The 24,564-nt window shown below is 32.0% G+C and overlaps 1 protein-coding gene and 1 non-coding gene across 2 annotated transcripts; both read right to left on the bottom strand.

Moving 5' to 3' along the window:
* Positions 1 to 2,175: 2,175 nt before the first annotated feature.
* LOC134708183 (probable ATP-dependent RNA helicase DDX31) lies at positions 2,176 to 24,487 on the bottom strand. The gene is made up of 17 exons (XM_063568517.1): positions 24,316 to 24,487; positions 21,405 to 21,661; positions 20,593 to 20,668; positions 19,433 to 19,547; positions 18,702 to 18,811; positions 16,406 to 16,447; positions 15,256 to 15,320; positions 13,977 to 14,096; positions 10,455 to 10,561; positions 9,703 to 9,932; positions 8,294 to 8,467; positions 7,462 to 7,521; positions 6,826 to 7,016; positions 4,872 to 4,953; positions 3,997 to 4,099; positions 3,441 to 3,615; positions 2,176 to 2,314 (listed from the first exon to the last, which is right to left on the bottom strand). Exons 1-17 carry the CDS (start codon positions 24,391 to 24,393, stop codon positions 2,182 to 2,184), a joined length of 2,118 nt encoding a protein of 705 aa, XP_063424587.1. The 5' UTR covers positions 24,394 to 24,487; the 3' UTR covers positions 2,176 to 2,181.
* Positions 5,262 to 5,391, bottom strand: LOC134708694 (U4atac minor spliceosomal RNA). Its single transcript, XR_010105890.1, has one exon. It is a non-coding gene; the product is annotated as a U4atac minor spliceosomal RNA (small nuclear RNA).
* Positions 24,488 to 24,564: the final 77 nt, after the last annotated feature.

Below are 24,564 nucleotides of genomic sequence, written 5' to 3'. Positions count from 1 at the left end.
ATCTATTCATCATCATGTATTAAAAATTATAAAAACATGTACAGAAGTAAAGTGTTCATTTATTTGTATTAGTAAGTACCAATCATTTATTTACATGATTTAAAACAACATTTGCAAATAAAAATATAAATTATTTTGTCTTGTTACAGTTGTATACCGCCATGTTAAAATATATGTACCAGCTTGAAATGTAGTAAAAGGTTTTCAAGGTTTTATTTATGAGGCAACCAAGGCAGTTGCATTGTGGAAAGTTACAAATGATACATTTTATATACACATATATGTCATGTATATAGATAATACTTCTGCATAGAATTGGATACATTATTTCTCCACTTGAGACTGTTAAATTTTATATTTATATAAAAGATATACATGTATACATTAACATGGGGATTGTTGCTAAACAATCATTGACAATGTTCAACCTGTATAGCCTGCAAATGTGGTATGCTTGTCAATGAGACTATTAACCTCAAATATAAAAAAGAAGATGTGGTATGATTGCCAATGAGACAACTGTCCACAAGAGACCAAAATGACACAAACATTAACAACTATAGCCTAGGTCACATATGATGCAAATGTAAATCAAATCAAATAATTTCAAATTAAATGTATGAAAGCAACTATAGGTCTTGGTACAGCCTTCAACAATGAGCAAAAAGCTCATACAATGTACTTTATTGTTGCTTATAACATGCCCTGATTATGATATGACAAAATGTTTAACAATTTAAATGACAAGACCAAGTCTCTGATTTACAGCACAACAGGAAACAAATAAAGCACATAGCAACCAACGTCAAACACGGAATTTTCTCAGAGTTCAGTATTTTTGTGATTTTACTTTTTACAGGCACATGATATGGGATAGGCACATACAGAATGTGGTGGTGTTAATTCTCACCATATTTAACCTAGGACAGTGGTGTGACAACACAACATACAAGTAAAATAAGAACACACTGTAAAATCAGTTGAAATACAATACTTGTGTAATAAGTGCTGAGCAACACGATTTGTTGAATCAACAGTAATTTGTAAAAAAAAACCAACCCAAATACTATACCATACTAGTATGTGTTTTGCTCATTGTTGAAAGCTGTATATTGACCTACAGATATTAACTTTGGTTTCTGTTGGTGTGTTGTGTCTTTGGCAATCATACCACATTTTCTTATTTTTATATTGGAAGATATAGCTATTGAGCCAGTTACATAAAAGTGTTGAATGCATTCATACAATCTTAGCCCCCAAAATGTGGTTTTGATTCAAAATATGTGGCCAAACATCTTCGCTAGCCAAGGGTTACGATCCACTCCCGCTCTCTTCACCCTTGGCGGATTGAGATATAATTTCGGAGACACAAGGTAAGGATTTTTATTGGTTGCAGTCAAAACTCGCTGCATCCAATCAAAAAGTGCCTATAACATGATCACCTGTAAATGTAGAAAGTGTTTGTAAACAATAACGGTAAACCAAGTGTTTATGGTGCAACAAGTCTTAACATCCCTAAACATACGACTATTTAGTGACAACTTGAATGTTTTTAATCAACCAATAGAAGTTCCTGTGTATGTTTCATGCACAAATGCATGAATGTTGACGTATATTTTCATTTCTGGCTTTACCAAGTGTGTAGAATCTAGACGCTACCGTGTTTTTACCTCCAATTTGAAGAGTTCAAGTGCTACCATTGGTCAATAATGATGTATTCAGAATGGGCGTGATTTTTATCTTCCAACAGATGGCGCAACATTGTTATCACAACTGTTTGCTCAATCCGTCAAGGGTGATGAGAGCGGTAGTGGATCGTAACCCTTGGCTAGCGAAGATGGTGGCCAAAGGGCAAGTACTGGACATACAGAAGAGTCAGTCTGATTAACTTGATGGAAAGAGTTGCAACTATTGTTTCAGGAGTTGAAATTAAGGATTAACATGACCAAGCAGACTGCAACCTAACAACTAAAGTTGACAAGAGTAGACATCAGGAAGTCAACATTATGCCACAAATGACAGGAAGAGCACACCATCAAATGACAATTTTTCTTTTCTTGCAAGAAGATATACTGGTACAATTTAGTAGGTGTTTTTGGTACATGTATCATATGTAGCTACCGGTATTTGATAGGCAAAAGAATTGAATAAGGACTTGTAAAGAGAAAATAAAAATGTGTATTACTGTCTTTTTAATTTTGTCTTTTTTACTTTTTTCAAATTTTTCTGTTTATGAATATTTCCTGATGAGAGTCCACTGCTGAATTCAGATAATTTTCCTGAAGTTTCACGTCTACTCAACTCTTTCTGCTTCCTAAAATTTAAAAAAAAATTAAAAATGTTATGCACATTCTAACACTTATAACAAGGCATAAAACTGTTACAGCTAATTATGGCAATCTATATCAAGTCAAGAGTATGTATAAAATCTTTACCTAATGGTGACAGCAGGTTAAATTGATTTACAAGGTAATCACCCTCCCAAATAATTAAGGTGTTTTTTCTAGACAAATTTGGATTCTGTGAATGCAAAGTTTATCTGTATAACATTTATAGCTGCTAGCATTCATTTTGTTTTGCTTCCTTATAATCTGGGACATAATATGGTATACTATTCAAAGTTACATGAGCAACACAACAGGTGCTACATATGAACCAGAATCTGTTTAACCTTCTGAATATAAATTAATGCAATCAAACAAGGTTTTTTGGTTTGGTTTTGTGCTGCTCAGTCTTTAGTTTTCTATGTTGTGTTTTGTGTTGCTCAGTCTTTAGTTTTCTATGTTGTGTTTTGTGCTGCTCAGTCTTTAGTTTTCTATGTTGTGTTTTGTGTTGCTCAGTCTTTAGTTTTCTATGTTATGTTTTGTGTTGCTCAGACTTTAGTTTTCTATGTTGTGTTTTGTGCTGCTCAGTCTTTAGTTTTCTATGTTGTGTTTTGTGTTGCTCAATCTTTAGTTTTCTATGTTGTGTTTTGTATACTGTTGTTTGACTTATGTTCTCTTTTATTTTTTGCATACCTGCCAACTTATGAAAATGCCCATGGGGGTTTTACATGAAAGATGGCTCATATAGTCCTTCAAAAACTTCAAGGGGGCTTTCAAATATATTTTAGTGTGATTTTTTGGCTTCTTTATCCTTTTACTAGGCTACAGCCATTTAAAATTAATTGTTTTGTTTTAAATTGTGGACAAAACTGCTCTTTCAAAATTTCCATTTGGTAGCCTCCATGCGGGAAATCCCCCGCAAATAGTGACAGTTGGCAGGAATGTTTTTGCCATGTTGTCATGGTGTTGTAAGTTTTGTTTTCAACTTCGAATGTCTCTTTGGTGTCTTTAGCCTCTCTCTCATAATATAGTTTTAAGGTTTCATTTTGTTAGGTCCTCGTTTGATCTAATTGGGGTTAATATCTTTATTACCTTTTTTCCATATTTTCAACTTACTTTTTTTCTTTCCATTTCTTTATCTGGTCACCGTGGTGACTGACAGTAATTGAAGTTGGTGCTTCTCGTAAGGCAAAACTTTTAGCAAGATGTCCCAGATGAATGTTCTTTATGTGAAATATGTGTTTCAGACTAGATGGATATGTGCTGTATGCTCTCACAAATGATTGAAATGCTGAAAAAAATTTAGACAATTTCAGTACAATTGGTACCGCTAATTAAGCAAAAATAAAATTGTTAGACAGTACTTCAATATAATTATAGATTATCGTTGATCATCTCAACGAGATTGATTTTCTCGCTTGAGCTGGTACAGCGAAAGTGAAAAAAGCAATCCAGTTGAGATGACCAATGATAATCTGTTTATCGCTATTTTACCTATGACGACGTTGTCAATTTCATGTCAATTTCGTTAGCAACGCCACATGGCCTCCTTAGTTTCTAGCGATAATTTTTCCATCTCAAGCGAGAAGCATGATATGAAAATTATCACAAAAAAAGATCAAAGGAAAAATGCACAAAATAGCGATAACATGTTTTATTTAAATAACCATACCTTTCTTTGCCGATTCCCCACAGGATTTATTTTGTAAAATATAATTTTCAAAACACATCTGTAAATATGTTGCGGTCTCCTCTACTGTGTGTGGTATAGATCTCTACAATAAATAATCAACATTGTAGTAAGCCCAGTATATATTGGAATTACTGTCAAACATAAATGAAAAGTGAACGATTAATGCATTGGGATTGTTGGTTGTTGGTTAATGCATTGGGATATTGTTTATTAACAAGGTTAAATAAATTATAAAATCTTTATAAATGTGTCAAAAATTCATTAATAATAAGTACTTTGTAAGTGTAACAGGATTGTCTTAAATCCAACAAAAACTTTGTGAGGTCCTAATTAGTAATTCAGTTAATTTGTTTCTGATATGCCAGTTCTTTGGAGATCATAAACTGACACTCATAACAGTATCTGTAAGGAGAATCCATCAGTTATTTTGAATAATTCATTGAACTTGAAAAACATGAAACATCATCCAATAAATATATTTAAATTTTTACAGGTACCACTGTAACATGTGTAAATTCAGAAATTATTGCGTGCATTTGTTATTGTGATTTTTTCCTTTTAGACCTAAATGCAATTTCATTTCTTTGATTTTCAAAAAAGATCCTTTTTAATTCATATAAATATTTCAAAATGTGAGTTTAAGTTATTGCATTTACAACTCTGTTGCATTTTTCACATTAATAAAAACCTCACAATAATTTCAGAATTTACAGTAAATCTAAATATGGGTTTGAGGTATGGGTCAGTCAGACAAAAAATCAAAAGAAAGTTATCTTCTTAAACCAATCATATTTGACAGCCTAAATTAAACTATCAAACTAAAATCAATTTATCAAATCTTTTATCAATCTTACTTTTGTACTATGGTCAAGACTCATCTGTAAAACTGTACTTTTTAGGTTCTTTAAAACTTCTTTCATCTCCATTTCATTTAAACTACAATAAAAATGTAAAAATACTATCTTTAAGAAAACATATTAATTTTGGTTAACTTATATTCTAATGTAACTAGACATCATTGAGATGGGAGACATCTAAAACGATTAAAAGTAACACCACTCAAATTCAAACTTGATCTGTGCTTTGTGGTAATAAGAATTGTGTACAAGTTTCATAACATGTGGTTGAGGCAAACTAAACAGAAACCATGTTTAGGATGTACAGACAGGCAAGTGTAAACTTAATGCCCCGTATATCTTTGTCATTGCATTATTTGTTACATGTGTCATTCTTCCTTACTGGAAGGTTCCATAAATTGCACCCAGACCCAGAAATACATCCAAGCGGTGCGGTCATGTTTATACTATTGGTGATAGCAGTCTTACTCTCACTAAACGATCACTGAGTAAGCTCGCAACCCCAGATAAAGACGGTTAAATTATGGACAATTTCATAACTGTCCTTACACTATTTTGATATTTCACAATTTTGGTATTATTTTTGAAAGATATCAACAAATTTTATATCAATTAATGCAATTATCACTAGGGAATGATAAATTTGTATAAATTTTGACTTATCATACCAAATGTATATACAGATTTGTGATTTACATGATACTTGCAGAAATGCTGTAAAAAAACTGATTTTCATATTTTTGCAAGGGAAGCAATTCATGTGTTCTTAATAAAACGTTTGTAATACGTTCTTGAATACTGAAAGAGAGATAACTCCACTTGAATTCAAAAATCTTCTTTGAGACTAGTTCAAATCAAATCAAATCAAATATTTTATTGGACAAAGCACATATGATACAATGCGTATTCCAAGATATAAACACATTAAACATGACAATTTATGCAAATACAACATAAAGAAAACATTTGAAGTACCAATTATATATATAATATCACAGTATTACATAGTATTATACTTATGGTAGACCAACTGACATTAGATTATTATTAAGTTAGTCCTGGATTGACCATAATTTTTCAATAGATCACTAGATAGACTTGCCAAATGTATAAATGAGTGGTGGCTAATTTTGAACTAAAATCTAGAACATCTGATGAAAGGTTTTTGACATTTTAAGTGTCTCCTTCAGTTGATTCAATTAGTTTTTGTGAAAGATTTGAGTAAATGATGCTAGTACCATACCTGACAACATTCAAAATTCCCATCAGGGTTTTCATGTGCAAGATGGCTCTCAAAGTCCAACAAAACCTATAAATTGGTCTTATTTTCATTTTCATGATGTTCATTTGCTTCTTCATACTTTAAGAATACACCTTATTGCTATTTGTGTGCCATTACTGGATATTACACAGGTCCCTGTAAAATTTTGACATCATAAAACCAAACATCTGACACCACAAAGGAAAAGTGATTGTTGAATGCCGACAAAAGTTTAAGCGGTCGGGTCTGCCAGATTACCGATAAGGTGTATCATTTCCCCATGGTGAATTTGATTATTTTTTTTTTAATTGTGAACAAAATTGCTCTTTTAAAATTTCAAATGGGAGCCTTCATGAGAGAATTCTGTTTCATTAACTATGGTGTTTATCCCTTGCCCGATCTTAAGTAAAGATTTACTGCTTCTAGAAAAAGTATGAAGCATTTCAGAATGAGATAAAAAAGACAGATCAGCACTTGAAGAATTATGCATTTGGGTAGTCTATGTGGTCTTTTGTAACTTTTTGAACAAGCAGATACAAAATCTGGCAGGTTCAAAGCAATGTTCATCTATTTAACATATTATAGTCCTGAATATGCATGTTATATTTTCTGATCGACAATATATATCCGTCAATCAATCAAACATTGAAATGTACATCACAACTCAGTTGTGATTAATCAATTACTAACCTTATATTGTCTTTATTGAGAATTGGTATATATTCTGATTCAGTCGGCATGAGAAACAAGAGTGACTGCCCTTGTTTTCCAGCTCTAGCTGTTCTACCCACTCTATGAATATAATCAGTGGCTCCACCTGGTGTTGTATACTGTACTATCCATTGTATAGAGGGTAAATCTAAACCTCTAGCGGCCACATCCTGAAATAGAAAATTAGATTTTAAATGATTACGACTATATTATAACATGGAAGTCTGAAATAAGTTATATTTCTACTCATACTGAAATGAGCAGTCCATTGATTATATGAGGCTGGGATCTACACTGTCACCCAACATATTGTATTTAACTCATTGAAATTTAGTCAACCATTGGTCCATGTTTTCATCAGTTGTAACACCTTATCAGCTTTTCCAGCTTGGGGCAAATAGTCTGTATATAAGGATATTTAGGCTGCACTAATGTTTTTTTTAACTGGTTGATTTCACCATTTTTCGTTTATATTTTTATTTGGAGCAGTTTTATGACTTGAAGTAAAATTCATGGATGAATTAAATCTCGATTAAATGAAAATAAATAAGTTAAATAAATAAGAGTCCATCACTTTATTGACATACAATGATACATATAGCTATCTTTACTCACAGTACAAAACAAAACACCAGTATCTGTCTGAGAAAAATCCTGAAAAGCTTTTGTTCTGTCCTGAAACATACAAACAATAGATATTGAAACTCATAAATTAATTAATATTAAAACATATAAATTATAGATATTGAAACATACAAACATTACATATTGAAACATGTAAAATAAATGGGGAATGTGTCAATGGGACACAGACAATACCCCTGCTTGCATATCATATAAAGTTATACAAGGTTCCGTGTTGAAGACTGTACTTTCACCTATAATGGTTTACTTTTATAATTTATGACTTGGATGGAGAGTTTTCTCATTGGCACTCATACAACATCGTCTTATATTTACATAACTGAATAATGTTAAAAGAAGCTTCTATTAAATTTTTGGAAATGTTGGATTGCCATTTTTCACTCCTGAAAGGTTATATAGCAGGATAGACGAAAACCATAGAGACAGAGAGCTATCAATCAAGAAAATCAAGGGAATTACAGGCTCCTGAATTGAGATCGGCAAATAATGTTGCGGGAATAGACATGTTTGTGTTTCTCAACTCTATTCTAAACAAACACAAGTTTACAAAATATAAAACCGTTGGTTTTTCCCATTTGAATGATTTTACACTAGTTATTTTGGGGCCCTTTATAGCTTGTTGTTCGGTGTGAGCCAAGGCTCTGTGTTGAAGGCTGTATATTGACCTATAATGGTTTACGTTTTTATAAATTGTTATTTGGGCGGAGAGTTGTCTCATTGGCACTCATACCACATCTTCCTATATCTACAAACCTTATCAAATCTATGATGACCAAGAGTTATACCATTTTCAAGCACTTACTTTTTGTTGCATATCTCCGTGAAGTTTAAAGAAGAGTATATTAATGGAATTTCCATCCATCTCGTCATCAGGGTCATCCGACACACCAAAGAAATGTTGGAACAAGTCATAATGGAACTCTACAAGATCTTGTGTTGACATGAAAACAATCATTTTACATTTATTGCTTTTTATCTGAAACAAAAATCAAATAAATCAGAAAAGAAATTTAAATTTTTCATATGTTAATACAAGTGTAGTTAACAACTTTTTTAAATGGAAGATAATCAAAATTCAACTCCATAAAAATGACTACCAACTTCCTAGAAAACTTGGTAAAGGCTCATGATTTAAAAGTAGCTAAGAATAGACATGTCAGGGCCTTTTATAGACGACCATATGGTAAAGGCCATATTGTTGCTTTTCATCATAATCAAGCTTCTGTTCAAGTTTCTTACAAATCCAGGGTAGTTTAAGAAAGTTATTAAATTTTAAAAACTTTATCCACAGAGTGATGTAATGATGTGGCAACAAAACTAAGTCCATTTATAAGAAAATACTGAAAAAATGGATTTTTTTTACAAAATTTACTTTTGGATACTACATATCATTTGATCATAAACAAGCTTCTGTCCAAGTTTCGTAGAAATCCAGGATAGTTTCAGAAAGTTATTAAAATTTCAAAAACTTAGACCAAAGAGTGAATATTTGTTAACGCCACAGACAAAATGTTGGATCGCTTTCTCTCGATTTTCGACAAAAGTCGTGTTTTCAGCTGTCAGTTTGCTTAAAATGACAGAGCATGCTGGACAAGTGAAGTGCTTAAATCCACATTGTAATGTGAAATAGCTTGTATGTAAAGTTTTAAAATGTTTTTGGCATCAAAACCTTCAGATCGATGAATAATAAACATTTGTAAATATTGTACATTGTAATAATTACGCGGGAAAATGTACAGTTCATTCATGAAATATTCATGAATGAAACAATGTCTCAAGAAGATTTCTTTTGAATTTCTCTTCAGCGAATGGAACACCTGCAAAGTTTTGTGATACTCATTATCAAAATGAAGTTAAATTGGTGAACATTCATTTCTTTTTTATTCCAGCTGTAATCTTTTCAAAGGACTAAAAATTTCAAAAGCATCTTCCTTAAATCAGTATTCAAACACTATTACTATATTATCTTGGAGCAGAAATTTGCAATAGTCTGTCACTGGAAGTTAAAGGCCAACGCCTAAGGAAAGTATTGCTAAAGCAAACTTCCCATTTAGGTCTTATCAGCTACATGCCCCTCAAGCAAATGTTGCATTCATATTTTACATGTGCATAGAGTATGACACTCTCCTGACACAGAAAACAGAATTAAAAGCCTCCATTTGAACAGAAAAAAAATAAAAACCTGCAAATAAGTTTTTAAAAATTTCTTACCTTACAATGCCACGTAATAAATGCTGCCAGGGTTACAAGTCTTAATTTAGGTGGTGTTATTACAAAATGCTGTTTCAGATTTTGCGGTAGAGTAAACTTGGACTCAGTGCTGTCCTTTGATTCTGTGTTCTCCTTTGACCCTGTGCCTGGGGACTGTTTTGGCAAATCTGACTGTGAAATATCTACATGGACTGGATCATCTAATGTTATACCGGCAAGTCTTTCCACACCTAGTCATTATGAACAAAAAAATACTAAAATCATTAGATTAATGTCTACATGCTTTTTGCTTCAACTTTATATCACTTTCTGTGAAACAAGTATTTAAATCTGTGCTAAAGCTATTTTCTTTTCTTATTTTTACAATGTGTTTTTTTAATGACAAAGTGTAAATATAAACTTCCTTTTAAACAAAAAAGGTAATCTTGAACTGTTTTTTTTTGTATGACACAATATAAACTTCAACTTCTTTTCTGTGACAACATGTACTAATAAACTTTGTTGTTTTTTTCAAGACAGTGTAATTCTAAACTTCTTTTTTTTTTATTACACAGTGTAAAAGAGGGACAGTCAAACTCATAAATCGAAAATAAACTGACAACGCCATGGCTAAACATGAAAAAGACAAACAATAGTACACACGACACAAAATAGAAAACTAAAGAATAGGTCTTTTCTATGAAACAGTGTAGATTTCAACTTCTTATCTATGACATAGGTTTAATTCCAACTTTTTTATTTTAAGACCTTACCTCCAGTTAATGTAGCAGATAACATAATTGTTTGTCTCTGTGTTGTAGCCTCATTTAAGTAATTAATTATATCTGCAACACCTTTCTCATAGCCCAATTCTAACAATCTGAAAGTAAGATGGTACATGTAAGTTTTTAAAACTATTTGTCATTAGTAAGACGGATATTATTCATTGCTGATAAATTCTTTTAATATCATAAATGTGAAACCTAAGATGCCCTGGTGTCCCTTAGAAAGTGTGCATTGCTTATATCTCGGTCTAGTGTAAAGAATTAAACTTCTGATACATGTCATTGTGAAACACAAGCCATGGAGGGCACCATTTGCAATTCTAATCTGTTTCACTATATGAATAACTCATAGCTCAGAGTGCGATAAAGCAGATTGTTATCTAGAGAAAACATAGTCAACATTGTTAACCAATTTGGTACGCCAGACACACATTTCATCGATCTCCATAAAACTCATTAGTAGAACTGGTTTCAAAACAGATGGAAGATCAAACAAATATTTGTACAATATGGTCAAGTATTAAACCTTATCCATGGTGATGACCATCTTTGTTTGAATCACCACAAAATTCTTTGTTTTGAAATAACTATCACAAATCCTCCTCCATTTTCATAATAATTTAAACCTGTCCAGCAGTTTTAAAAATTAAAAAAATTAATATACTGTTGATCATTTATTATCGTGGGTACCAATTTTCATGGATTGAGAAAAATTTACATGTTCGTTGATATTCAATTCGTGGTTTTGCCAAAATCTGCATACAAGCCTATAGAAAATTCGGTGTTTGTTGAACATTTAATTTCATGGTTCACCTGTTGCCACGAAATCCACGAAAATTGGTATAAACGAATAAAAATGAATTCACAGTATATTTTGTTCTACAACGTATAATTCAATGTCTAGACTTCCCAAAATATATTTCTGTGATGGCATGGCATCAAATCTCTTCTACACTAATGTAGAGACTCAAAAACATTCTTTCATATCTTGTGATAAATATAAAGATATAAGGCAAAAAAAAAATCCAATCTTATGGTTTAGATTTAAAAGAATTGTGTAATGACTATTTTTCAGTTTCAAAACTTTTAAATCCACAAAATATTACTGAATGTAATTATTTATTCAAATTTATTAAAGATGCGTGAGAAATAAGAAACAATTCTTGAAAATATGGTTACAATTATATTATTATTTCTCTAATTCTATGGAAATTTATCCCTTTCCGAACCCATTGTATAAAAAAATTTAATCAACGTGTGTTTGCTGGTGATCTCAAAAGATCATTGAATGATTTTAAGGGTCATGACCTTTTTAGCTACCGTAGATACTCGCTTATAAGTCGATCCGACTATAAGTTGAATGCCCTTTTCAGCTCCAAATTCTGAGGATTCAGTCTTGACCCTCGTATAAGTCGGACGAAATTGGGACATTTTTTTTGCAGCTGACAGTTACTGAACGCCGGTAAAACCAATGCAAATACAGGAATACTATTCATTTTCTGCATGAATGTTTGTTTGATTTGAATTTAGTTGATGTTGATTTTGATAATTTATATAGCTTTTAATAATAAAGATGTATTTATTCCTGTTGTTTTGTTCACTGTTTGATTACAGATTGGCCATGTGTTGTTTACGTAATGCATCAATGATTTTGTAGGGTATGACTAACAACCTATTGTTTGAGAAAAGCGAACATAAACCAATATGAACCTACATCTTTTTAAAGTCAATCAATATTTTTCCCAGCACAAATAACTCAGTGTTAAAGAAGCATGTAGACTTCATAATTCTTTTTATATTGTGATGATTAAAGGATTAAAAAAAATTAAGTGAAGCTAATCAACTTTATATTAAAATAACTCCCAACTCATTAGTGTCATCTGTTCACCTATCACTGATATTTTTCACACCTTTAGTGAATACAACTCTTTGTCTCTTAATTAGGGGTTATCAATGGATTATATTGGCTGGCCTATTAATTTTGTAATCTTTGTGTTTACCTGAGACATTTTAATGAATAATATTTTGATCTTAGGAATGACTATCAAAATTATTTTTTATTATTGTATGATTTATAAGTATTGAATTGATATCATTATATCACAACAATGACACAATAACACAACTGAATACATCCTTTTACATAGTTGGTACATTGTAATCTCGTTTACATTTTTGGTTCTTGGCTCTTTCTTTTGGGTTTATGCACAAACCATTTGACCATGAAAATCAATACACAAACCGGAAACAGTCGGCAATTCAACACAAATTGTCAGAAAAAGGTTAACAGAGAACAAATAAAACACAAAGACAGTATTGTAGTCATTTATTTTCGCCAAAAACTTTCAATTTAGGGATTTATGTAGGTTTGGTAATCACCAACGTAGTTTGGACCAGGAAATTCACTCCTGACCACTTTTCTCGAGCTTGGATTTTTCCTCTGGTCTCTAGATCTCGCTTATAAGTTGGTACCCCTCTCTGGGTTCTGAATTTTACTCCCAAACTTCCGACTTATAAGCGAGTATCTACGGTAACTGGAAGAATCAAAAAAGGCTTACAGGTGTTAATGAAATCGACAACTTCATGCAATGTGAAAGGCACATGAAGGGGATTTTCGATCAAAAAAAAAAAAATATATTGTTTAATCATTAGAGAAACAGATCCTTACATAGTGACTCGTGGATTATCAGATTTATCCAATCTGGATAGTTAGATTATAAATTTTAAAGTCCTCGCCAAGATGGCTTGGACTTTAAAATTGATAATTTAACTATCTCGATAGAATAAATTCCGATAATCCACTGGTATCAATGTAAAAATACCACTGCATCGAGTGTAATACGATATTTATCCACTTAAGACAGTTAAATTTTCAAATTTAAAACGAGAGGCTTGCCCAAGCGTTTTAAATATTTAAAATTTAACTGTCAAGAGTGGATAAATATCGTAATACACGAAATTTGGTGGTGGAATCTGTTTCTCTAATGATTTTCTAACATTATGCAGGCAAACTTATTCCTTCTTTTCGAATGATCTGCAAAAAGATGTGTTCTTTCTATGTGACGTCATCAGGCATGGTCACCTTTTTTCATGCCGTCACAATAGGAATTTCAGAGAGAAGCAAGAAAATTCGACGTCATATTTGGATTTTAACCAATGAAGTACTGAGATCAAATGAACGGCACATTGATTAATTTTTTTTATGAAATGGATGCAGAAGGAGATAAATTGACGAAGAATTAGAGAAATACATAAATATTACATGTGAAACTTTGAAATGTTGTTTTGTATATTATCATATGATTTGTAATGGAGAACCCTTATGTAATATTAGTTACGGAATAAAGAATCTGAATCACTAAGGGCAAAAACTTATTTTGAGGGGAATGGGAGGCACTCATATTTCTAATATGGGTAGTTGCATTATTCTTATTTGAAATATCCTGTACCAAATGATTATGGCTGTTTTCACAAGAAATTTTACAGAACTCATCACATTAAATAGCCTACCTATCAGCCTCATCTAAAACCAACCATCTGACTTTAGACATAGATAAACTATCAGTGTGTTGTAAATGGTCCAACAATCTTCCAGGTGTCGCCACTAAAATGTTTATACCTTTACGTAATCTGCAAATAGAATAACAGTGATTTTTCTTCTTCTGGAAAACAAGATATTTGTACTAAAAATAATCAAAATGATATGTAACATAAAGTTAAACATTGATGGAGGATTTTGATATTAAAATGCAACAAAATTGTTCACTTAAAAATTGGAAAACTTGGAAATAAAGGAAAACAGTTACTTAACAAAAGCTTTATACATTAGTGACAGTTCCATTGCAAACTTGTGTTATTACTAGTGATCAAATTATGTGATAATACTCGAATTGTGTGTAAAAAAAAAGTAAAATCACAAAAAACTGAACTTAGAGGAAAATCGAATCGGAAAGTCCCTAATCACATGGCAAAATCATATGACAAAACACATCAAAAACGAATGGACAACAACTTATATAGACGCTTATATAAAGGTTAATCTTTTCCTCTTCAATGTTTACATGTAATCGTGATAAGAGTTTGTTCGTTCTTTTGTTGTGTTATCCCACATTAAGAGGGGGATTCAGCATTCACAATCAGGTTTTGTTATTTATGTGTCAGTACCAATACAATAAACTGTACTCCACTGGTTGTTTTCTCTTATAATTGTTTTTTTTTATTCATTGTTGTAAGGTAATTTTTCTCCTTTGATTTAATTTACATTTTATCCTCCAGGGGCATTTTATAACTTACTACTGTGGATTCATTTATTTTCATGGGTACCAATTTTCGTGGATAGAGGAAAACTTGCATATTCGTGGATATTTAAATTCGTGGTTCTGACGAAGTTCACATGCATTCCTTAAGAAAATTTGCACTTCGTTGAACATTTAAATTCGTTGTTTCCCTGTACCCACGAAATCCACGAAAATTGGTATCCAACGAATATTAATGAATCCACAGTATATAGTACTGGTTTAGTTTTACAGTGACCTGTAGTGCCTCATTTGGTCTTATAATACTGACATTCAGGACTTAAGTTCATTTCTGAAATTACTCTTGATGCATATTCTTCCATATTCATATACATTAAAATTTGAAGAAATTTTCTTTGAAGTAAAAAAACTGTAAAAAAATGAAAATAAAATTGAAAGTCCTAGCCATATTTTAAATTATAAGTTAATTTATAGGAAAAGATATTTTTCCCAAAAGTTTCAAATTTCAAAACAAAAGCCTAATTGATTGTAACCTTGCTTTTTCTGCTTTTCTCTTCTCTCCACCCATAAGACAACCAGGTACTACCCAGGTGAAAGGCTGAAATACAATTAAAAATTTTATAACACATGAAACAGAAAATTTTTACCTTGAACCTGCCTTTTCTATGTTTATTTAATTATTATTATGTGTTTAACATTTGAGTTTTGTAGAAAGTTCAAGAATTTAAAAAAAAGGCAAAACAGGAGGTAATTTAACAGAGTATTATCAGATCCTTGTATATCATTCTATTCTACTATTATGATAATAGTGCACTGCAAGTGAATGGTGCACAGTCTGTAATAATAAGATTTTTCTAATAGATTTGATTTGAGGAGGCATTCATACTTTCCCGTAAAAATTTCTTGAGATATTCTACTGCGTGAGTATTCATTGAAGGCATAAATTTATAACAAGTGTTAAAGAACGTTATTTTGCTCTTGATAATGTCAATGTTAATATACCAGTTACCAGTCAAAAATGTAAGTTATGTACATGTAAGTAGAAAAGTCATCACTATGTTAAAAGGAAAAGTGAAATCAAAAAGCAGATTGCTCTGAGGGATACAATTGCCATTGTTTTCATTGATACATGTATTAGTAATATTTTCAAAAATAATTCAACTGCATGTGTAAAGTGCTCATAATATACAATTTACGTACCGGTAATTTGAATAGTTAATCAACTTTAAAAATAGCCAATCCTCGATACAAGTGTATGAACAATGTACTTATTGTGTTGCCATGGTAACTAGTTCAATGTCCAAAATTGTTTTGTTTTTCTGAATACCTTGTACCTTAGATACTGTACAGTAATTTAAAACTATGTTTGATAACTTTTAAATTTGCAGTAATTTTTGGGCCAAATAAGAGGCTTATTGTCCCTACTCCTTTCTCTTTAAATGATAAATTACAAATATCAATTTTCAATTTTTCAAATGGACATTGATAATTTGAGTATAGGATAAAATGGGTTGTAAATCTTCCTTAGCCATAATTTTTTTGAATATGCTAGTACATGTATCTAAATATTATTGACCAGGTCTAAAAAGAGGCTTTTTGACAGGTTTTGCAGTTTTGAACTTTGTGTAAATGTTAGAAGTTTGATCCCTTTATGCTAATATGTAAGACAAAATAAATACTCACATTTACCAATTTTTGAAAAGTATTAAAACTTTGTGTGGCCAGCTGAAAATAAAGAATGTAAATCATTTATCAAAATTTAGTGCATGTAATTCATTCAATAACTGAAGTTTTGGTTTAAAAAATACTAATATGTAAAAGACATGATTGATTGAGGTAACATGTAAAATTAAGCGTTACTGATGAGAATGTTTCTAAAAAACAATGTTCAATTGGACTTGATTGATTAAAACTTTCCTCTACAGGAAAGTGGTAAATTGAACAGCCAATATACAAGTTTCGTACATGCTTCAGCTTAACATAAATGATTGATATCAAGCTACAGACCAAATATTAACTCATTCCACTTCCAAAGAAAATATTGATGAACATTTCAGTATTTTTCTTTTGTTATGATATTGTAATTATTATGTTTATTTATGTTGGCCTAATTTGTGTTGTATGGCCTGATAGTTGTTTACCAAATAATCTTATAACTATCCAGTTTAGGAATCACTGGAACAATTACAGAATGATTGGAACTTTCTAGAATGATCCTTATAAAAGATGCGTAATTTAAACTTCTACGTTATACCAGAAACTTCCGTTATAGTTCTCTAGAACTTTCCATTTATAGAATGTTCTAGAGTTTTCTGTGACAACTATATATATACAGACACTAAAGTTAAACTCTCATAATTATAATTAAACATGGACATAGACATTGATAGACATTAGTATTCACAGCATTTGGATTGACACTTTTATTCTACACACAACATCATACTGGATTGTGACCTTAGTAGTGAACGTAATATTCAGATTGGATTCCGAAAGATTTCCGGATACAGATAAAGATAAAAGATTGGACTCATATTCTAACAGTTAAGTTGACAGTAATATTTGTGTAATACCACTTGTAAACTTTTGTATAATAAATATTGTTAATTTTTATTATTGATTTGTGTCTTTTGTTAAAGGTGATTTCTGGCCGTAACTATTTTCAATCTAAAATCAATTAGATTTGAGAAATACTTTATGCTAAATTATATTTGTTTATCAAACTGGAATGAATTAACTGAACCCAAAGGTTGGTAGCAATTAAAACATGATTTTTAAATGTTTTCACTAAAATAGTCAAAGTCTATTAGCTCTGTGAAGGATTTTCAAATCAACTGAACATGGTGACAAGATACTCTACTAGGTATACTGGTGACAAGATACTCTACTAGGTATACTGGTGACAAGATACTCTACTAGGTATACTGGTGACAAGATACTCTTCTAGGTATACTGGTGACAAGATACTCTACTAGGTATACTGGTGACAAGATACTCTACTAGGTATACTGGTGACAAGATACTCTACTAGGTATACTGGTGACAAGATACTCTACTAGGTATACTGGTGACAAGATACTCTACTAGGTATACTGGTGACAAGATACTCTACTAGGTATACTGGTGACAAGATACTCTACTAGGTATACTGGTGACAAGATACTCTTCTAGGTATACTGGTGACAAGATACTCTACTAGGTATACTGGTGACAAGATACTCTACTAGGTATACTGGTGACAAGATACTCTACTAGGTATACTGGTGACAAGATACTCTACCAGGTATACTGGTGACAAGATACTCTACTAGGTATACTGGTGACAAGATACTCTACCAGGTATACTGGTGACAAGATACTCTACTAGGTATACTGGTGACAAGATACTCTACTAGGTATACTGGTGACAAGATACTCTACCAGGTATACTGGTGACAAGATACTCTACTAGGTATACTGGTGACAAGATACTCTACCAGGTATACTGGTGACAAGATACTCTACTAGGTATACTGGTGACAAGATACTCTACTAGGTATACTGGTGACAAGATACTCTACTAGGTATACTGGTGACAAGATACTCTACCAGGTATACTGGTGACAAGATACTCTACTAGGTATACTGGTGACAAGATACTCTACCAGGTATACTTAATTTTGAGAAAAAAAAGTCTCCAGTTGTGTACTGTAAATTCAGAAATTGTTGTGTGAATTCATTATTGCGATTTTGTCATTTTAAACAAAATGCGATTTAAATTTTTACGATTTTGAGAAAAATACTGTTTAATTCATGTATAAAAATATTTCAAAATTATGAGTTTAAATTATTGCAATTACAACTCTGTCGCATTTAAAAATAAAAACCTCACAATAATTTCTGAATTTACAGTATTCAAAGTTTTACAGATGAAGAGAAGGAGGGAAACCATTGCTATATCTTTCTGTTTCACATTCAATAAATTTCAATAAGTTCCTACCTCTCTGGTGGGAACAATGACTATAGCATATGGTCCATGTACTCTTTGAATCTTTGGACTAATACTCTGTAAAGCCTGTACAATAGGAATGGCAAACGCCAAAGTCTTTCCTAAAATATTGTAAAACAGGAATAAATTTACATAGAAAGTCTTTCACATATATAAACGTTTCAACTTGCAATAAAATGGGGGTAAAACACTGATACAAAAAGGTTGTGATAAGAAAAGAGTTTTCAACCTTGCAATTGATTGATAGTTGCTTATTTAATGTCCAGTGGCAAATATTTCTTGCATTTTCAGGACAGGAATAGATTAACATTGCATATAATAGATTGGTTTTGTAAGGGATGTCAACCAGGATGAATGGCAAGAGAATTGGACTGCAACTGGAAAACATAGGCTCCTTTGATTATCAATTTATAGCCGCACAACTTTTGTGAAATCTGCTGCAACATCAATTCTGCTGTGAAATATAGTACAGTAAATGCCAAAACTTTGGCTTCTCTTAACAATATTCATGTCACATCCGATCTGAGTTTTTAAATTGTGCTTATATTTTATATGAATAATGATGAATAGGACAACTCAAAACTGAAAGATTGTAAAATTGTACTTTTGTTGTGTTTGTTTAAATGGATCTGATCGTGACCCAATAATACTGACCATGATTTTTAAAATTATTTGTCAATAAGCAATCTATTCAATAATTTTATCATTTTGTCTCCTTTTACCTGAGCCTGTCTGAGACTTGACCAGAACATCTCTACCCTGCATAATATACGGTATTGTTTGTTTCTGAACAGCAGTCATTGTCTTATGGCCAATTTTTTCCTCCAAATTTGATACCTGCAAAATCAAAAACATTAATGTGTCCATACATGTAGTACATGGATGCCCCAATCACACTATCATTTTTTAGGTTCAGTGGACTGTGAAACTGGGGTAAAAACTCTGATTTTGCATTAAAATTAGAAAGATCATATCATAGGAAACATATGTGTACTAAGATTTAATTTGATTGGACTTTAACTTTGTCAAAAAACTACCTTCAACTAAAACCTTAACCTGAAGCAGCACAGATGGACAAACGAACTTACAGACAGAAAAACATAAAACCCCAAGGTTGGTCATAAAAAAGGGTTTGTTGCAAACAATGCATTACTGTGTGGTATGTACAAATGTACACTAGACTCCTTTGCATGGAAAGATATACAAATACACTGCAATAGTCTGATGAGAGTAGAGTAACCTGTTCCTTTTAAAAAGAAAAACTGAAGGATGACAAAATACAGGAAATTAATAAAGTATGTGTTTTCCCATACTCACACACAAATGCACATGTTGTTGTGATAAGCAATTAGAATACCACCCCTCAAGAAATATAAAGTATCAGATAACACAAAGTAGTTGTCTGACAGATCTGAAAAGCACCCACCAATAACTACTCATAAATTTTCAAAGGTGTAGGACACCTCAAAGTGGGGTTCAATTCTGTCTAGTGTAAACAGTGGGGATCAATTCTGACTAGTGTAAACAGTGGGTTTCAATTCTGACTAGTGTTAACAGTGGGATTCAATTCTGACTAGTGTAAACAGTGGGGATCAATTTGGTTAACAATCTTGAGTTGGACAGTTTTAATCGTGTTAATAGCACAAACATGGTACATGTATAAATATTTCTTTCTTTATAATTTCTGAAATTTATCAACAAGAACGTTGGAAAAGAGACTGCTACAGATTCGGTCAGCAAATTTATAAATGATTTCAATCAAACTTTTAAAATAAAATAAGATGTCATATAATTGCCCCAACTCTTCACAAAAGACAAAATGATATAGAAGTTACTGGCATTCAGAAATGAGAACAAAGTTAAAATAAGTATAGTTACTTACCATATATGGATGAAGAGGCAAATCTCTAAAATGTTCTGATGAGAATACATCTTCTTTAACAAAGTCCACTTTCAAACTGAAAAGTTAAACAAAAATACTGAAGAATGTGAGGAACGTGTCTCAAGGTAACCATGCTACATCACCATGTATGTTGTACAAGTGTATTTTCATGAGCAAAATACATCAATAAATTGTCAATCAACTAGGTTTTGGCTAGAGGTATAGGGGGAGGGTTGAGATCTCATAAACATGTTTAACCCCGCTGCAATTTAACGCCTGTCCCAAGTCAGGAGCCTCTGGCCTTTGTTAGTCTTGTATGATTTTAAATTTTAGTTTCTTGTGTATAATTCAGAGTTTAGTATGACGTCCATTATCACTGTACTATTATGCATATTTTTAGGGGCCAGCTGAAGGACACCTACGGGTGCGGGAATTCTCACTACATTGAAGACCCATTGGTTGCCTTCGGCTGTTGTCTGCTCTATGGTCGGGTGGTTGTCGCTTTGACATATTCACCATTTCCTTTCTCAATTTTATTTGTTTTATTAAAAAATATTTAAATAATTTATTTTACAGTTTACTTCTTTATTAATACCTTACAAACTTATATATGTTCAAATATACATGTATAAAGATGAAAAACATTTCTATTAAAACTTCAAGTATGTTTTATATTTTTAGAATCCAAAGTAATTTATGATTTAGATTAAACATATATATACAGAAGAGCATTCTAGAAACACAAATTTCAATCACAAATGTTTAACTGCATTTAAAATTCAAATTATTCACCAAAAAGTAAATTATCAAACCTTTTAACTTTAGGAATCTCTGGGTTAAACCTGAACAAAGAGGAGATAACTTGTCCTGTTGATTTTCCACCTTCCTTGATGAAGGGAGATAATTCATCATGCTTTCTTTTTCTAGTGCCTTGAAATTTATCACTTTGGGTATTAGTTTTTTCTTTATATTCAGTGACCTTTGAATATTCAGAATCACCCTGTGATTGTTTAACTGACTCAGTTAGAAGTCTGGATTTTTCTTGTCTTCTAGCTCTAATCCTCTGGCCCTGAAAAAAAGATTATAAAGTAATATAAATGTAATTCATAATTATATATGATATGCATTTGACTTGTCAGACTGCAAAACAGACATTCTACATTTTCTAAAGAACTCTTTTTTTTCCAAAAACAATAGTAGAGTGGAACCATCTGGATGAGGAATCTGCATGTCAAAAGACAGTTGAGGGTTTCACAGCTGAACTAACCAACCAGCTCTCTTTCCAGTCCACATATATCTGCAATCGGATCCTGCACTGTGTAACATACAGATACAGAGAATCACATCTTTAATAATTAAACATAGATTTTGACTTTGAAAAATTACAGAAAAATCTTTCTAAATATATAATATGGAAACTAATGAAATAGCATAGATCTGAAGATCAAAGGAAACCCAAACATCACTTAAATACTTGATAATTGAATTGATCAAATCACTGAAATACTGTCGGGGATAATGAAATCACTTGCAAGTTAAAGGTCTAAACTGTCTAAAGTAGTACCCTGGCTGGCAGATGGGTATTATGTACTGTAGCTTTGAAACGGTTCTGCAGCTAAGTGTCTCACTAAACATGGAAAATGATAAACAAACAGATATTAAGGTCATGTATTTTTCTAAAGCATTCGATAAAGTTTCACATTCTTTTCTAACTAATAAGCTTCATCATTACGGGATACAGGGGGAATTAAATTACTGGTTACAAAATTTTCTTAGCAATCTCAAACAGGCAGTAATTCTAGAGGGGGAAAAATCGAGTATGTTGCAGTTATGTCAGGGGTTCCACAGGGGTCAGTTCTTGGACCAAGTCTCTTCTTGTACTATATCAATGACATTCCAACTGGTCTAACATCTACAGTACGTTTATTTGCAGACGACACAACAGTTTATTTGGCAATAAAATCAAACTCTGATGCATTAACACTACAAAAAGATTTTGACAAACTGGCATCGTGGGAAACTACCTGGAAAATGGCATTCCACCCAGATAAGTGTAATGTAATTTCAGTCACCAGAAATAAAAAAAACAATCACATTTAATTACATTTTACACAATCATTCATTAGAACATGTAACAACAGCAAAATATCTGGGGGTCACTATCAGTTCCAACCTTAAATGGGATGTGCATATTAACAACATACATTGTATGCAAGAAAGCTAATAGCACACTAGGCTTTCTAAGGAGGAACCTGAACATAAGTCCAACATCCATTAAAGAGCAAGCATATAAGTCCCTAGTAAGACCATCACTAGAGCATGTAGAGTATGCTTGCTCTGTTTGGAATCCATACTTACAACAAGACATAGATAGCATTGAAAAAGTTCAAAGGAGGGCTGCATGTTTTGTTATCAACAAATACAGAAACACCTAAAGCGTTGGTAACATGTTGGCGCAGTCTCTCTGATAGAAGAAAAGACTCCAGATTGGTAATGCTTTACAAAATTGAACACGAAAAGGTTGCAATTCCCTAAAAATTAGGAGATAGCTGTATTGTATTTTAAGCTTGGCCTTCGTAAAACGTAGATTTTACTGTCGCAAATTGAGTTTACCTAGCGACGCGGAGCGGAGATAGGTAAACGGATATTTGCGACAGTAAAATCAAGTTTTACGAAGGCCAAGCTTAAAATACAATACAGTTATCTCCATTCTAATGCCGCATCTTAAAATAAATGTTATTTTTTGGCTTAAAAATGGCATTAATGAAAAAGTCCACGAAACTGTCGCATTGTTTTTAGCATCTTAACAGTGTGACGTCATGTGTTTAATCTGGATGTCAAACATGAATTCTAAACGTATTTTTACTTTTCGTACGCTTCATAATGGTTTCAATATAGACAAAAAGAAGATTTTGAGGCTCAAAATGAGAATATCTTGTTAATTTTTTGAGAAATTACATATCCAAAAAAAATCGGAATTCAAAATGGTGGCTTTTTTAGTTACGGACTGGTAGAACGTGGAATCTAACCCCTCAAAATATTTATCAACGTCCAATGAAAATTATCGTTACAAACTAATTGCATTAGAATAATAAATTAATTCCACAAAAAAGACAAACAAGACATTTTAATTCGAACAGCTTCCAAATTCCGTCCTGCAAAACACAGTACAGAAAAGAATCATATTTTCCAAGAACTATTACCGACTGGAACAAACTACCGGATAACATTGTAAATTGCACTTCAGTAGACTCTTCAATTTCAAAGCATCAATATTAACTCAATTACAACATCTTACTTTATTATACAAAACATTTGATATTTATAATTTTTCGTATTTTAAAAAAAATGGTACATTTTTTCAATCTATGTCTTGTTGTAAGTTTCCTCCTGCGACATAATCTTCAATTTGTTGAAGGCAGTCACTATATGGTAGAATATAGAATAGAATAGAATAAGTGTTTTCACAGGAGTTTGAAATCCTATCAACATGATCAATAAGGGAGTAAAAATATATCAAAGTCGACTATCACAGTTGAGCTTCTCTTCAAGTCAACTTTGTTATATTTTTACCCCCTTATTGATAGGATATCAAACTCCTGCAGGCACTTGTTTCTATCCATTGGAAGACCCACTATCAACGTAAATATACGTTGATAGTGGGTCTACCAATGGATATAAACAAGTGCCTGTGCTCCTGTGGTGTTTTGTTAAATTTTATACCCTATTTCCACGGGGCTTTGTCTTTGATTCTTGATTTCTTTCTGGTCCTTGGATGAGATTTAACTGAATGTCTGACATTTTAGTCTAACGATATTATAAGAGGTTGAACATAGATCAAATCATGTAACTTTGTAACTCATAATTTGACGAGAAGCACATCCATGTGCGGTTTATTTACTTCCGGTGAGAAAATAATCCACGTACCAAGTCGGAGATATTTGAAGAATTTCCGGAAAGATATTTCAACAT

The sequence above is a fragment of the Mytilus trossulus genome, chromosome 2 (assembly GCF_036588685.1).
Source record: "Mytilus trossulus isolate FHL-02 chromosome 2, PNRI_Mtr1.1.1.hap1, whole genome shotgun sequence".
NCBI lineage: Eukaryota > Metazoa > Mollusca > Bivalvia > Mytilida > Mytilidae > Mytilus > Mytilus trossulus.
This window is presented reverse-complemented; position numbering and strand designations above follow the sequence as displayed.